This window comes from Leptonychotes weddellii, chromosome 9 (assembly GCF_054177405.1).
Source record: "Leptonychotes weddellii isolate Sample4059 chromosome 9, ASM5417740v2, whole genome shotgun sequence".
NCBI classification, from domain to species: Eukaryota; Metazoa; Chordata; class Mammalia; order Carnivora; family Phocidae; genus Leptonychotes; species Leptonychotes weddellii.
This window is the reverse complement of record NC_138377.1, coordinates 475,271-490,716: the sequence shown is the minus strand read 5'-3', so window position 1 is coordinate 490,716 and position 15,446 is coordinate 475,271. Positions and strand designations below refer to the sequence as shown.

At 67.0% G+C, this 15,446-nt stretch overlaps 1 protein-coding gene across 1 annotated transcript in view; it reads right to left on the bottom strand.

Annotated features, from left to right (window-relative positions):
- Nucleotides 1-13,887, bottom strand: part of AKT1 (AKT serine/threonine kinase 1) — a 17,956-nt gene extending 4,069 nt beyond the window's left edge. The window contains exons 1-6 of the mRNA XM_081829802.1: nt 13,749-13,887; nt 4,139-4,267; nt 1,788-1,899; nt 1,497-1,644; nt 1,222-1,353; nt 1,005-1,144 (exon numbers count right to left, since the gene is read on the bottom strand). Coding sequence (XP_081685928.1) covers nt 1,005-1,144; nt 1,222-1,353; nt 1,497-1,644; nt 1,788-1,899; nt 4,139-4,267; nt 13,749-13,794 — 707 coding nt within the window. The 5' untranslated portion in view covers nt 13,795-13,887. The remainder of the gene's footprint in view (nt 1-1,004; nt 1,145-1,221; nt 1,354-1,496; nt 1,645-1,787; nt 1,900-4,138; nt 4,268-13,748) is intronic.
- Nucleotides 13,888-15,446: the final 1,559 nt, after the last annotated feature.

Sequence of the window (15,446 nt, the reverse complement as noted above, 5' to 3'; positions counted from 1 at the left end):
GCCCACACGCCATTCTTGAGGAAGGTGCAGTGTGGCCTCTGTATCAGATCTCGGGCCCCCTGCACGGGAGGCAGGGCAGCAGCTAGGGGGACCCTCGGCAAGGGGAGGACGTGCCCAGGGCAGAGCTTACCGGCCACTTTCCTACCTCACACCACAGGGGGCCTGGCTCTCAGAGGAAAGGCCCACATAATCAAGTCGTCCCCACAAGTGACCGACCCCGGATCTAACCCAGCGGCCGGGATGAGCCCCATTCACGGAAAACGGGACGAAAGGCCAGCTCCAGACCTCAGGCAGCGGGGACCAGCTGCGCCACATGACCCCATCCCCATGGAGAACCCGCAGGAGGGAGATGCCATCACCAGGGCAGAGGGTCAGGGGCCGGCGTGTGTGGACCCCAGCATCTCTGTCGAACATGACAGCGCTGCTGGGCTCATGGGGCTGCGCCAAGGGGGAGGGAAGGACACTAAGCCTGGACATGAGGACGAGGGGCAAGCTGATGCAAAGGAGGTAAAACCACCATAACGAACAAGTCTGGGCAAAAAAAAAATGAAACCTTTTAAAAATGTTGGTCACTTCTTCTAAGAAACTGTTTTAAGGAATGCTTTAGAGAAGTACAGACCTTCTCTGCTCTGCCCCCGCTTTGGGCCAGGAGGTCCCCCGGGATGAGGACACCATGCTGAGCAGGTGACAGGGCCTGGGGGCTCCCAGGGAAAACCCGGGTGGGGGGCGGCGGCCTGTCCACTCCACACGGACCAACCAGCTCGTCCACAGCTCCCAGGAGCCGGCTGCGCCTGGGATGCTCACTAAGGCTAATCAGTGGTTTTCCGTACACCCCTCCTGGGCTGAGTGCCCCGCAGCACAGGGACCCTCCACACTCGAGCCTCAGAGGGGAAGCAACTGGAAGGTGGAGTGCAGAAGGGTAGGCATGGGGGCTTGGGGGCAGCAAACAAGCCCCCACCCCTTTCCGGCATCGGGGCCTCCACCCCTGGCACTCGGAAGTGCGCCCACCCTCGGCCTGAACTCTGAAGCACACCAGCCCTGTCTGCGGGGAGACGGGCACACGGCCTCCAGCACTCACCGTCAGGAACGGATGCCTCGAGTTTTGGAGAACGCGGTTCTCTGTCAGTGTGTGGGCGACCTCGTCCTGGAAGACAGGGTCAGGTGAGCCGCCCCCCGCCACCTCCCGGCCCGCCCCGCCCCGGCCCCGGCCCCGCGCCCTACCTTGGCCACAATGACCTCCTTCTTCAGGATCTTCATGGCATAGTAGCGGCCCGTGGCCTTCTCCTTCACCAGGATCACCTTCCCGAACGTGCCCTTCCCCAGCAGCTTCAGGTACTCAAACTCGTTCATGGTCTGCAGGGCGGCGGGCAGGCACCTGCGGTCGGGGGGGGCCCAGGCCCCCCTGGAATCCCGCCTCCCTGCCTTACTTCCCACACAGGGCTCCCGGGGGCCACGCTGGGACCGCCAGGTCCCTCTGAGGTGGGGGAGGGCCTCACCACACGGTGCTTGGGCTTGGCCAGGGACACCTCCATCTCCTCAGCCCCCGAGTTGTCGCTGGGCGAGCCCGACCGGAAGTCCATCATCTCTTCCTCCTGCCTCTTGAGCCCGTCGGCCACCGTCTGGATGGCAGTCGTCCACTCCTCCCTGCAGGGCCCGCAGGTCAGGTCCCGTGACCCGGGCCAGGACCCCGGGGACACCCAGGCCTAGCTTCCCACAGGCTGGTGTGCCCTCCCCACCGGAGAGCAGGGCCCCGGCACCCCGCGCGTCCCCGTGGGTCTATCTTGTACCGCTCCTCGGGTGTCTCCACGTGGAAGGTGCGCTCGATCACCGTGGTCCACTGCAGGCAGCGGATGATGAAGGTGTTGGGCCTGGGCCGCTCCGTCTTCATCAGCTGACATTCTGGGGGCAGGGCTAGGTGGGTGTCTGCACACACAGCCCCACCCCCAGGACCTCACCAGGGGTCACGGGAGGCCCGCTCCCATCCCCACTCCAAGCCTTGGCTCCCCTCGTAAAATGGGGCCGGGACGCCCATTCCAGCCCAGACACCGGGCGCCGTGCTCTGGAGCAGTGGGGCGCCCCTGTGGGGCCGGCTGGCGCTGGCTCACCTCAGCCCCCTGCCATCACCTCCCTCAGTCCTTCGGTCTCTGAGCCCACGCTGAAGGCCAGGCCACGGCTCGACCGGCCAGACGGTGAGGAGTATGGATGCCCTGGCCAGGGGCCCGCAGGAGGGAAAGCAGCTGGCCCCTGAGCAGGAACCTCCCGCCATGTTCACGGCTGTGACTGCCGGGCCCCCGCCCCCTCCAAGCAGGGCCAGTCCCAGAGCAGAGGCTGCTGGTGACGCAGCCTTCAGAGAGGCCGCCTGTCCTGGCAGGAGGCTGGAGGACATGACCCACCTGGAGGCTGCTCGGGCTGTACCCGCCCCACACTGATGGTACCCCATCACCCCCCCGAGGCTGGGGATTCCAGATGCGTAGCAGGAACGTGCACGCACACACCGGGAGCACGCTCTCACGCACCTGAATGTGTGCACACACCAGGAGCCCAGGGACCGTGGGGATGCACCAGGCCCTGAGAGGGGTGCGGCAGTCAGGGGGTGCTGCTGGGAAATTCTAGGCCGATGCTGGCCCAGCCTGTGTGAGCAGAGAGGGGGCCCAGGGCCAGTACAGGGGCTTCTGACATTCCAGTGTCTGGGCCCTGGCAACTTCAAGGGGCCCTGGCCGGGCTCAGCAGAGTGTAAGGAAGTGGTCCACCAGGGCTGGGTGCCAGGAGGGGGCTTGGGGCCGGCCTTACGGGGAGGTGGCCTGTGTCAACATGGGGGTGGGGGACAAAACCTGTGGCCGGTCTTCTCCATCCCGCACCCCCAACTCCCACTCGCTCATCAGAGACCAGGTTTTCCCAGGACCTAGGCACCTGGCGCCCATCTCAGAGCCTGGTTTCTTGTCCCCCCACCCCTGGAATCCATCCCCAAGGAAAAGCCCCTCCCCCACTGCTCAGGCAGCCCTCTGGATGGTGTCTGCCTCCGCAGAGTCCCTGTCATCCCCCCTGCACTCTGCCGACACAGAACATTCCTGAGGGCCCCCACGCCCCTGCCAGCAAGGTGGCACCCACCCCAGCCAAGCCTCCTTCCTGAACCCTGAAGCCCCCACCCAGCCCCAGCCAGGGAGGCAGTGAGGGGGGCCCACATGGTCACCAGGCCGCAGGGGATGGTGGTGCCTGCCTCCTTGGTCTCCCTTCCGCCTGGGGCCCCTCCTCGAACAGCTGCCTTGTGGAAGCTTGAGGCTGGGGGAGGGGGGACTCAGGACTCACTGGACCCAGGTCACAGTAAAGCCTCCCTGGGAGACCCCCAGGCTGGAGCCTCCCTGACAGAAGGCCCTGGGGTGGGTACACTGGCCATGCCCCTTGCCCCTGCAGCACAGCACCAGGTACACTGGGAGGGTGGGCGGGACAGCCAAGGTCCAGGAGCGCCCCTCCTCTATATTCCTGCAAGCATGGAAGCCATGTGCCGCCCCCCCACCCCGTCAGCCCGTGCTACCTCCTCCTGAGACCCTGGACCAGAGCCTGCCCCAGGCCATGTGCAGGGCTGGAAGGCAGGGAGGGCAGAGCTCGGCGGATAGTGGAGATGCATGAAGGAGCCTAGGGTGGATCCCGGACCCCCAGTGGGCACTGCACTCTGTACCCGAGGGCATCCCACGAGGGACCCAGGAGGCCTCTCCGTTGCTGAGCCCCTCCCTCATCTTCCCGCCGCCACTGGGCCTGTGTGCCAGGGCAGAGCCAGGTTTCAGGGCGGCTAAACCAAAAACAAGAGACCAGGCTGGACGGCCTGCCTGACTCAGCCGCTCCCCCCCACCCCCTGGCAGCCCAGCTCCGTGCCTGGGGCTCCCTCGCCCCAGGGTCGCCAGCCTCGGGACTCAGCATGAAGAGCTCCCGCCAGCCAGAACCGGCCACTCACCAGTTCCCACGGTGACTCAGAGGCAGCCCAGCACCCCCTGGTCCCTGGCCGCTGCTGGCTCCAGACACAGAGGCCGGGGGGGGGGGCATCAGTGTGGGGGCTGCTGGGCACAGAAGACTTCTGGCACCCTGCCCACCTGCCCAGCCAGGGCAGTCCCCCCTGCAGCCCCACGTGGCCGCAGGTACTTACGAGCCACAGAGAAGTTGTTGAGAGGGGACTCTCGCTGCTCGACGTCCTGGGGCCGCTCCTTGTAGCCGATGAAGGTGCCGTCATTCTTGAGGAGGAAGTATCGGGGCCGCCAGGTTTTGATGTACTCCCCTGAGGACACGTGGGCAGTGAGGGGCCGCGGCCACCGGGCCCTGCTCCCACCTCCCCCCAGAAACCCCGTCCCTGTGGCAGGCCGGAAGCTCACTGCACCCGAGCAGACAGGACACCCTAACCCCAGCCCCTGCCCCCTGCCCCTCACTCCCAGCACGGCAGGCAGGGGCTGGCTGGGAAGGCCATGGGCCCGGGTGTCAGGGCTGAGCTCGCCCCACCCAGTGGGGGCCAGCCAGCTGCTACAGTGGCCGTGGCCAGTGGACTGCCCACCACAGCTGACCCCTGGCCTGCAGGCCGGAGCCTGGCGTCCAGCACTGCGGGGACAGTGAGCGAGACTCAGGGCCCAACTCCCTGGGCTGGGCACTGGGACAGTCCCTCACCGCCCATGTGACAACACTCCCTGTCCAGGGCCCCACGGGCAAGCCAGACCCAGGAGGTGTGTGTGTGGTCCTCAGGCTGCCACCTCCCACCCTTGACCCCCACGGCCCACAATGGGTTACCCAGGTACAGGGGGAAGTTTTCCCCAAAGTTTCGCCACATCAGCCATAAACAGGCATTCACACTTAAGAACCAGAGCAGATGTCCTCTGCGATATCCGAGCGACTGTCATTTTTCATACTGACACCGAGAAAAAAGATGTTTCATTTACATTTTGCCGAGCAAGGAGTTTGAACAACAACAGAGAACTTACTAATTAGACAACTGCTTTATCGCAGGGGCCCCTGGGCAGCAGGTGGGGAGGGGGCTCAGCCCTGGGCCGGGGCTTTCCCTCCCAGCTGAGCCCCAGGGGAGGGAGCAGAGCAAAGGCCCCATCCGGGACCAGACACCTCCGAGGTGCTCCCGGCCCCTCACCGCCCAGCCCCTCCCCACCAAAGGCCTCTGGGTGTGGCCTCTGAGACCCAGCCAGCCCTCCCGCCGCTCCACCCGGCCCGTGGGGGGCTTGCCTGGCTGCAGGCAGTGGGGGTCACCTCTAGGCCCAACACCGCTGGCCCAGGAAAGACCCGAGCGATGGCCAGTGACCTGCCCTGTACCCCAACAGCATTTAGCAGGATCTCCTCCCGGTTCCGCTGAGCCCCCCAGCCCATGAAGACGGTGGGCTGGGAAGGCTGTGGTCAGGCCTTGTGCAGACGCTGCTCCTGCCCCTGGTGGCCTGGGACTCCCCCACGGACACCCCTCCCCGCCGGTGCAGCGGGTGGGCACGAGCGGAGTAGGCTCTGGGGGCCGTGTGTAGCCCACCACCCGTGCGGTCCTGGGCCGCTCGCTCCCACCCGCCTGCGTGCCAGTCTGGAGCTGTCGGCCCCTGATGGAGTGCCTCCCATCCCACCAGCTGCCGCTCCCCGGGATGCTAACTGAGCGGGGAGACTGATGAGCGCCTCGCCTGCGCAGCCCCGAAAATCCATCTTGATTCACCAACTGCCGCCAGCTCCCGCCGCGCCCAGCTCGGCCCCCCAGCACTGTGCCCTGTGCATGCAGTCGGCACGTATGTGCCTGCTCAGCAGCACCCACACACCTGAGCGGGCCTCAGTTTCCCCACTGGGTCCAGGATCCCTGGAACGGGGGTGCCAGTGCTGCTAAAAGTACCCGGGACTCCCCCCGGCCACTTGGCCCTGCACCTGCGGCCTAGTAGCCTTCACCCCCTACCCCACTCCAGGGCCAGGAAGGTTCTGGAATCCAGAACTGGGGAGCCGGGGTGGGGGGGGCAAGGGAGCAACACTGGCAGGGAAGAGGTGGAGGAGGGGCAGGCACCCACCCTGGCTGAGCCCCGGACGAGAGGGGTGACTCTGCTGGGCCCTCCACCAGCCCCCAGCCCCAGGACACTGAAGGGGGGTCCACGGCCGGTCCCCAGCTGCCCCCTGCCTGTGCCCCACATGGCTGAGCCCAAGAGCCACACAACACCCAGGTGGGATGGAGGGCAGGGAGGTCTCACTCAGCCCCCCACCTGGGCAGCCGGGCACACAGACCCCCTGAGGAGGAGTGGGGACCCTAGGGGAGGCTGGGGCCAAGACTGAGACACACAGACCCCTTCTGCCTGGCGGGGTGCAGCCTGGCGGTCACCTGGGGGCCGAGGCGGTGCCAGATGCATCCTGGGCCGTGGCCTGCCTCTGAACGAGTCCAGGCCAGACAGATGGGGGCCCCAGAGCCCTGCTCACTCCCAGGCCTTGGGGTGACACAGACGGACCGCGTGGGGGACGCAGCCACCCCTGTGCCTGACCACAGCTGTCCACAGCCACAGGAGGGCAGCCATGGGCGCTGGGCAGGGACAGACACACATCAGCCAGTGCTGCTGGTGGGAACTCCCGAGCCTTCACTCCGGGCAGGTGACAAACGGGAGCCCAAGTCTGCCCTTCAGGACACGACTCTCTAAGTGGGGGTCCCCACCACTCCCTCGGGGGCCAATGCCTGCCCACAGCCAGGGTGATCTCCTGGCAGCCACTCAGGGGGCAGCAGGAAGTGGCCTGGACCCAGGCCCCGGGCCTGTCTTTGGTCCCTGCCACTCACAGCCAAAGCCCAGGATCCCCAGAGCGGCTCTCCACCCACCCCATCCCACCCCATCCCACCCCATGCAAACATTTCAGACCAAGGCCCACACAGGGTCTCAGCACAGGCCCAGGACCAGCTCAGCACACAGCTCAGCAGCCCAGCCAGGATCCCGTACCTACTGCCGAGAGACAGGAGCCACGGCAAAACCGGGGGCAGGCACCCCTACCCAGAGGGTCTGTCCCTGGGTGGGCAGGCAGGCAGGAGGGGCAGCATCTCCATCCCCGCTCAGGGTTCTCTCAGAAACCCAGCCCCGGGCCGGGGTCAGGGAGGGACCCATAGTGTCCCTCGGCCCTGCAGCACCACACCCACTCCTCGGAGACCACGTCCTGCCCGGCCACCAGAGAAGGGGACTCATGCCCTCCTGAGCCCTTCACTCCCACGCCAGGGCACCCACGGTAAGGGCTCCAGCTGGGGCGGGGGCAGGCAGGCTTAGCCAAGCTCCTATTCTGCCCAGACTAGGGCTCCCCTACCTCCTCCCGCCCTCCAAGGGCCCCTCAGCTTCCAGCACTGGCCCCCTCGGTGTCCCCACGTATCCTCCACCAGGAGGACCCTTCCAATATCCCTGCTCATCTTGGGAGGCAGCCCATGCCCAGGAAGAGGCTGGAGGTCCCCAGAGAAAGGAGGGGTTCCTTGTAAACAACCTGGCCTCCCACAGCCCAAATCACACTGCCAGGGCCACAGGGAGAGGGCCTAGGGACAAGACGGGCAGAAGCTGAGGGCCTGTCCCCACTGTGGCTCCCGGGCACGTGTCCCGGGCCACACTATGGTCAGGGCACCCCAGGCAGCAGACCTGGGGGCTGGGACCCATGCTGTGGGCAAGCCGGGGGCCCCACCACAGTCCCTGGGCCGGACGCTGCAGAGCCGTCCACACCACCCGGGGCCCCGGCCCGCGCGGCCGCCACGCCCTGAGCTCCGCGAACACTCCCAGCCCCCGGCTCCCGGGGAAGCTGCCGGATAAACGCTCTGCCGCAGCGGTGGTGGCGGCTGGCAGGGTGCCAGGCGGCGCTGAGCTGTTTCTCCACAGCAAAGCGAGCCCCAGCAGGCCCGGGGAGCGGGCACCAGCTGACAGCGGCGACCGTGCGGTCCCCCGCCGCCGACACATCCATCGCGGGCCGACAGCTGCCGGGCGCCCATTTACCTTCTCCAGCACAGCGAGCAAACGGGCCTGCTGATGGCAGCCCATCCATCGCCGCCCCCCAGGACGGGGGCAGGCAGCGGGAGGGCATGGGCACGGGTCATCTTGGGGGGCCCCACCTGCCAGGCCTCTGCCTGTGCACAAGCCAGGGTCCCGGCTCCCCGTCCCACAGGCAGGATGCTGGGCCACACAGCCTGACGTCCAAAGCCCAGGAGCCCCAGGAACCAGTGCCTGGGGGGGGGCGGGGGTCACACCCCCACTCAGACGGGGCCCCGGGGCTGTTGGGGTGAAGCACACCAACCTGCTCGAGACGGAGCCTCTCCGAGGGCAGCATTCACGGGGTCCTCCCGGAGGCAGGGCTCGGACGGCCAGTGTGGCCGAGAGAGGCATCCACTCCGTGCCCAGCAGAGGGGCACCACGTGGAGGAGGACACACGCTCCCCTGGCATGGCCCTCGAGCCTGGCTGCGGCCTCCCCCGGCCCACCACCCTGCCCTGCCTTCCCAGAAGGCCCCCTGACAGGCAGGGAGGACAGGGCTCATTATGCCCACCAGCTCCCTGGGGAAACTGAGGCACAAGTAGGGGACTCTCAAGGTCACAGATGGTGAGCAGAGCTGCCGATCCTGCTGCCCAGGCCGGGCTCGCTCCTTAACACCAGCTCAGCTCTTCACGGGTCTTTGGTTCTGCCGTCCAGCAGGCAGGCCCCCAGAGTCACGGCCCAACGCACACAGGTAGACTCAAGAACACACTGGGGCCGCTCCCCGCCTCCCTCCTGCCTCGGGACAGCGCCTCCCACCAACCACCACGTCCAAACCCACTGCCACCGACCAGCCGCTGCCAATCTCCTCCGCCTAGACGTCCCACCCGGCCGCCGTCCTCCCTGCACGTCCCCACCTCCTGCTCGGGCACCGTGCATCGTCTGCATGCAGGCCAGACGCGGGGCTGCCCGGAGTCCCAGCCCGGCTGCCACACATCCCCGTCCCCCTGGGATATGCCCACGTGCTTGGTCCCCACGGCCTGTGCCCACACCCACTGTCTCAGTGCTAGTCTCCTGCGCCCTCCAGAGCCCCCGCGGACAAGGCCACAGCCCCACTGCCCTGGTGCCCTCTGCCGTGCCCTGCCTACTCTCCCTGCACCAGCCTGGGCCTGTGTGCCCACCCCCCCCACCCCCCGCCTATTCCAACAAGCCAGCCACTGGGTCACCTGTCTCCTGCCCACCCAACTGACACGCACCTGGCCTCACCACAGTGGGGTTCGGGGAGGCTGGGTTTCAAAGACCTGGGTGTAGTGGGGGGCTCAGGGGCAACCACAACCACACCCCTGCCTGAACGAGAATCCCAGGGGGCCGGGAGGTTGAGCGGGCAGCCCCCAGGCCCGTCAGTCCACCAGCTGCGCCTCCATCTGCTGGCCCCTCAGGTCACAGGCCTGGGGAGAGGGGGCTGCAGTCTTGGGGCCCACTGGGGGTCTGCGAACCCAAATCCAGAGCCCAGAGAGCCTAGCTCAGAGCACCCACAGTTCACAGAAGCAGCTTGGAGGAACCCCTCCCCAACCAGGCCATCGAGTCTCACATCCCCAAAATACGGGTCTACTATTTCTTAAGGGTACAGACACACACCTGAACGCAGGGAGGAGGAAAGTGAGGGCTGGGCCCGGCAGGGGATGCGCAGCTCCCAGGAGCTGGCCCGCGGTTCGCCCTGCGGGGACCTCTGTCAGCCTGTGCAGAGCCAGATGCAGGCCGGGGGGCCTGCCCGTGGGGATGCCGGACAGGGACTGGGCATGCCGAGTGGACAGAACGGCGGGCCTCAGCCCACGGCAGGGGGTGCCCCGGCGAGCAGGAGCAGAGCCTCAGCCACAGGCTCCAGTTATGGGAGGGCCCGCAGGGAGGGCGCTGGCCCCGAGCCCGGCTGGGTGTGCCTGGGCAGGAGGGACGCCGGAGGCGGCCGAGCCAGCCCCCACCCCGCGCCGTCCCACGGCACTTCTAGGAACCGGGCCTGGTGCAACCCAGGCTGGCCTCTCCTGACAGCTGCTGGTAGGCGGGGGTCTGGGCATGGCGCTCCGGGCCTCAGTGTCCCTCCCGCACGAGTGCACTGTGCTGCCCGGGGCCCCCCACCCCCACCCCCCTGCATGGAGTCCGGCCCTCCGCAGGGCAGCCCTGCCCAGAGAGCACGCCACAGCCACCGGCTGGGGCCACCAGCACCGGCCGAGGGACCCAGGGTTGGCGGGCGGTGACCCCTCACCCCCCGAGCGAGTCACCCCAGCTTCCTCTTCTGTTGTTTGTTCTGCAGAGAGAGCCCAACAGGCTCACAAAACAGGAAACAGCCCCCAGCGGTGGCGGCCACGGCCACGGCCACACGCCAGGGCCAGCAGGCCCTGGGGCACACCTCCCAGCCCCGGCCCGGCCGCCCCGCACCGAGCTGCCCCCGGGGCTAGGCCCGGGGCCTCACAGACACGCGGCAGGGCGCCAGCTGCCTCTCGGACCGGGGGCTGCGGGGACCAAAGCCACAGCCACCTCAGCGTGAGCTGGGCGCTGGGCCACCCCTCCCCCGACAGCCAGGGCGACCGAGGCACACGGGACGCCCAGAGCAGCCCTGGCCTCCAGCCTGGGGCACAGGGTCCGGGAGCGGACGTGCGCCTTCGCTGGTCCTGCTGAGCCCCCCGCCCCGCGAGGCACCCGGCGGCACCCCCCGTGCAGACAAATCCCAGGGCCGCCTGTCCCCCGGCGTCTGCTCAGCAGCGCTGCCGTCTCTCCCAGGGGGAACCGGGCTGCCTCCGCGGGGGGAACCGCAGGCCCGGGGATGGAGGAGGGGGCTGTGTCTCCAAGGTGGAACCGCCTCCCCACCTCGGAGCCCCACGAGGGACACAGGCAGGAAACGGGGCTCGCCACCGCTGACGGAGGGGCGGCGGGAGAAACCTCAGCCCCAGGAGCCCGGCCCCCGCCACGACGCCGTGGACCAGCTCAGCCTGGAACCCGAGGCGGACCCACGCCGGAAAAGGCCCCGGCCTGCGGGGCTCGGCGAACTCAGGGCCGCGGCCGGCACCTCGGCCGGCACCTCGGCCGGCACCTCTCGGGGGAGGACCGGCGCTGGGGGCGCGCACGCACTCACACGCATGCGCACGCACACGCGCGCTCACACACGCGCCGTACCCGCGCACACCTGCCCGCAGACCTCGCCCGCGCCGCGCTTCCACGCCGGCCCCAGGGGCAGGGCAGCCCCACGCCCACAGGCCTGCTGCCCGAGGCCCGGCGGGCCACACTGTGCTCGGGGGAGGACAGCTGAGCGCGCGCCTCTGCTGGTCCCTCCCGGCCGCCAGCCGGCCCGCGCGAGCACAGGGGTGCCCGCCCGAGGCTCCCCACCCAGGCCCGGAGCCCCTGCCTTCATCCTCCGCCCAGCTCCTCCCTGCCTTCCTCCCCTCTCCTGGTCCACCCACCCGGTCCAGCCGGCCTGTCCGTGGGTCAGGGACAGCCAGGAAAACCCGCACGAGCCTGGCTGGGCAGACGGTGCCCACACGGTCATGGGCTCCAAGAGTGGGGCCAGTGGGCAGGGACGCCCCAAACCAGCTGCACAGACTCAGGCCACGGCCTTAGCACAGAGTAGTCCGAAGACAAAAGCGGACGCCACAGGCCAAGCTCGGCCAGACCTACATCCTGGAGCACGCTTGGTTTTTTTAAATTGTCAACCTTTAAGAATCAAGAGAAGGCATGGAAGGGACCAAATCCTTGAAAATGCAAATTTTTGAGTAATGCTGAGCCCACCAGCCCCCAGCACGAGTGGCTAGAGCTGGGCTCAGCTGCTCCTTGCTTGGGGCGTCTACTTATCACTCGGGATATGTGTGTCAAAACACCCAACTCTTGCTCAGGAAGCCCACCCATCTCTGGAGACCCCCGTCTGCCCAGCTTACTCTCCTGGGGACCGGCTCCCCACTGGACACACTGGGACACTGAGGCCCAGAGGGCCTGCCTGGCCCCCAGAACACCAGAACAGGTCAGTGCAGGGCTGGAACTAACCACCCAGGCTGGACTCCCCTCTGCCCACGGCAGCTGCTCTGGCCCAGGGCACAAAGCATCAAGACACCCAGGAAACAGCCCAAAGGTCACTCCCCACAGATGGACACCCACCTCCCCAAGGGGAGTAGGGGACCCTCTCTCCTGGCCTGAGGCTAGGGCCGGGCAGCAGGGCCTGGAGGCTGCCGAGGCTGGCTGTACCCTGACTTAGGGCCCCCGATAAACAACATGCCGAATGTCACCAGGCCATTCCCCACCACCGTTCCCATCATACACAAAGGGAAACCAGTGCCCAAAGAGCTCAACAGATTTGCAGTGACAAAGCAGCTAAATCAGATTCAAACTCAGCTCTCTAGATGCCCCACTGGGCCCGATACCCTACCCCCCAGCCCCTTCAGAAGGCACAGGCCCTGAGTGGCAACCTGGAACTCAAGCAGGCATTAGAAAGGCAGCCCCGCCCCAGCCTGGCTGGCCAGTGCGTGTCCCAATGACGGGGTCGGGGGGCCCTGGGCGGCCCTGAGGCCTTAATCTAACAGTCAACAAACGTTTGCCAAGAATTGAAGGCGTACTGGTCCCAAGTAGGGGCTGTGGATGTGTGCTGCCAGGCACGGGGAGGGGACATCAAAGGGGGCTGTAAGGTGAGGCAGACAGGGCTGGACCCGGCAAAGGGGCTTCAGGCAGGAAGCAGGACTCGGGGGAAGCAAGGAGGAGGTAGGCAGTGGGGGAGGGGATCAAGAAGGCAGGCGGGTGCGGGGTGCTTAGGGGAAGCTAGGTGGAAGGGCTCCCCACGGACCACAGGGCCCTGGAGCCTCCTCACCTCTGTCTCAAGGCCCGGTTCACTGTTCTCCCTGCAGCTGCCAAAGCAAGCTCTAGAAACACACAGCTGACCACATCCTTGATCCTCTGCTTCGAGCCCTCTGCAGCCCCCGATCCCTCATCCCTGTCACCTCTCACCTCCCACTGCAGCTCCTGCAGCTTCCCAGCCTGCTCTGCTGGAGAGCTCCTATGCATCCTACAAAACCCAGTCTCATGACACCCGCTTTTGCCACACCTCCCTGTCTGCTCCCTCTGCAGCTGAGGTCCCCCTCCCAACAGCCTGTGGGGTCCTGGGCTGGGGATGGGGCATCCTCACGGCATCTGCTGGAGGGCATGCATGAGGAGTGGTGAACTAGCTAGCTGGGGTCACCAGAGTTTTGGGAAGGAACAGGTCTGGAGGAAGAGGAAGTTGGGGGGGGTAGCTAATCCCCGCCCTGAGGCAGGAGGGAGTCACTCGCCAGGGGCACCTGGACGTGAGGCCTGTCCATCCCTCACTACCCATCCCTGAGCAACAGAGGGCTGTGAGGCAGGGGGCTGTGGGCAAGGCTACAGAGCAAGGGGCCAAGGCCACGGCTCCAGCCCCCTGGGTCCCACCAAGCCCCTCCCTGGGCGCAGGGCCCTGTGAGTGCGGACAGGGGAGGCTGGGCGGGCACCGGCTTCAGGCAGCTCGCTGCTCCAGCACAAACACACCCCATGCTGGGTCCCTGGGTGGTGCAGGGCCCCCCCACCCCAAAGCCCAGGCCCGAGGCAGGCACCGGGCCAGGCCAAGCAACTCTACCCTGCCCTCAGGAGCCCTCGGGCAGTGCCCCGGGCCGCCAGCGAGCCAGGCCTTGGACGGGCCCCAGTGTCCCCACCGCCTTCCAGGAAAGCAGGGAGGGAGGCGGCAGCCACCAGGCCAGCCAGCCCACACGGGCTCCAGAGCACCCGAGGGAAAGCCTGCAAGCCAGCTCCGGGACCCCGGCCCCGACCCGACCCCGAGGGCACTGACCTCTCTTGTGCAGCCAACCCTCCTTCACGATGGCCACGTCGTTCATGGTGTCCAGCTCCGGCACGCCGGGACAGCCCCGGCGCCACTCACAGGCCCCTCTCGGCAGGGTCTCCTCGAGCCCAGCCGGCGTACCCAGCCTCTGCAAGAATCAAAGGGAAGGGTGTGAGGTGGTGTCCAGCTTGGGGCCACTCCTCCAACCCCACGGGGAGGCCGGGAAGCCCTCTGCACCTAGGGGCCCATGCAGGGCCCCCCTTCCCACGCAGCCTGCCCCGCTCACAGCCACTGCCGCCCCCCACTAGCTTCCATCACGACACCTGATGCAAAGTGCACGTGACTCGACCTGTTCCCTGCGGCCGGGCCTCCGCTCCACCTGGGCTGCAATCTCCCTGCCACCCCTCTGACCTCCAGCCCTCAGCGTGATGCCCCCTGCGCCTGTGCCTTCGTAGAGATCACCCCCATCCCCAAAAGGCCCTCCTGGCATATTCCAGCCTCCCTAACCTGCCAACCCAGCAGACGCCACCTCCTCCGGGCAGCCCCTCTGACTGCTTGGCCTGCCCAAGCCCCTGGTGAGGGTGCCCCTGTTCTCCCTGCCCGTGCTGTTCCCCCCGCCCCATAGGCTGGGGCTCTCGGGGCAGGGCCCAGGGTTCCTCGTTCTTGCCCCAGACTAGGAAAGAAGAGAAATTCAAACATGAAGCAAGTAGGGCCAGGAGACCAGGCGGCTGGCTCAAATGAGAGCCCAGAGCCCTCCGGGGTGACATAAAAACCTCCAAGAAACCCCAAGCCCCTCCTAAACCACAGAACCCCTGCTGGCCTGAATCTGGTTCATTCATTGGGCCAACATGGAGCAGGCATCTCTGGTTTTGCCAGGCTCGGCCCTGGGGACAAAGAGAGGTTCAGATGGGTCCTGTCTGTAAGAAGCACCCAGTCCAGGGTGGTTACAGGCCCATAATCACAGCATTCAGGAGGCAAGAAATGGGGGGTGCGCTGTACGAATGCAGAGGCGCCAGTGGCCCACCAGCAGCCTTCTCCTGAACACACACTTTGGCCATTGAACCTGAGTGGCCCTCCCCATCGCTCCCTGCTGGATGAACTCCTAGGCATCCCTCAAAACCCAGTTCACACATCACCCATTCTGGGCATCCTGGGAAAGAGAACTCTTCCCACGCACCGTCCTCTGCTAGCCCTGCCCACAAGCACTCCTGAGGGCAGGCCGGGAGCGACCCCACACCCCCGGGCTCCCAGGCCAGGAGGACCCGAGGGCCTCTGCAGTGGATCCCAGCCTGGGTCTTCCCACAGCTGCGGACCTTGTCCGGCAACGCACCTTACTGGCCTCCTGAGGCATGGGGCTGGGGCCCAGAGAAGGCTGCTCGGCTAAACTGAAAAGGGCAGGAAGACCCCACTGTCTGTGTCTACTGCCAGGCCGGGGAGATACACTCTGCCCGGGGAGGAAAGGGCCCAGCGTGCTCAGCAGGCCACGGGGCAGCGACAGGCAGCAAGCAAGACTGAGGGAAGGAAGAGACCTCCAAGGACAGGGCTCTGAGCCCCTGCGAGGCAGGCGCGGCCCCCCTCTGGTGACACAAGTGGGCGTGGCCTGCAGGCAGAGGGCTGGACCCAAAGACCTCTGGATGTCCCCACCCCCACCCTGGCCTAAGCAGGGCCTGCTGCTGACAGAGTCAGCTGTCGAGCCCCGTGTGTAAA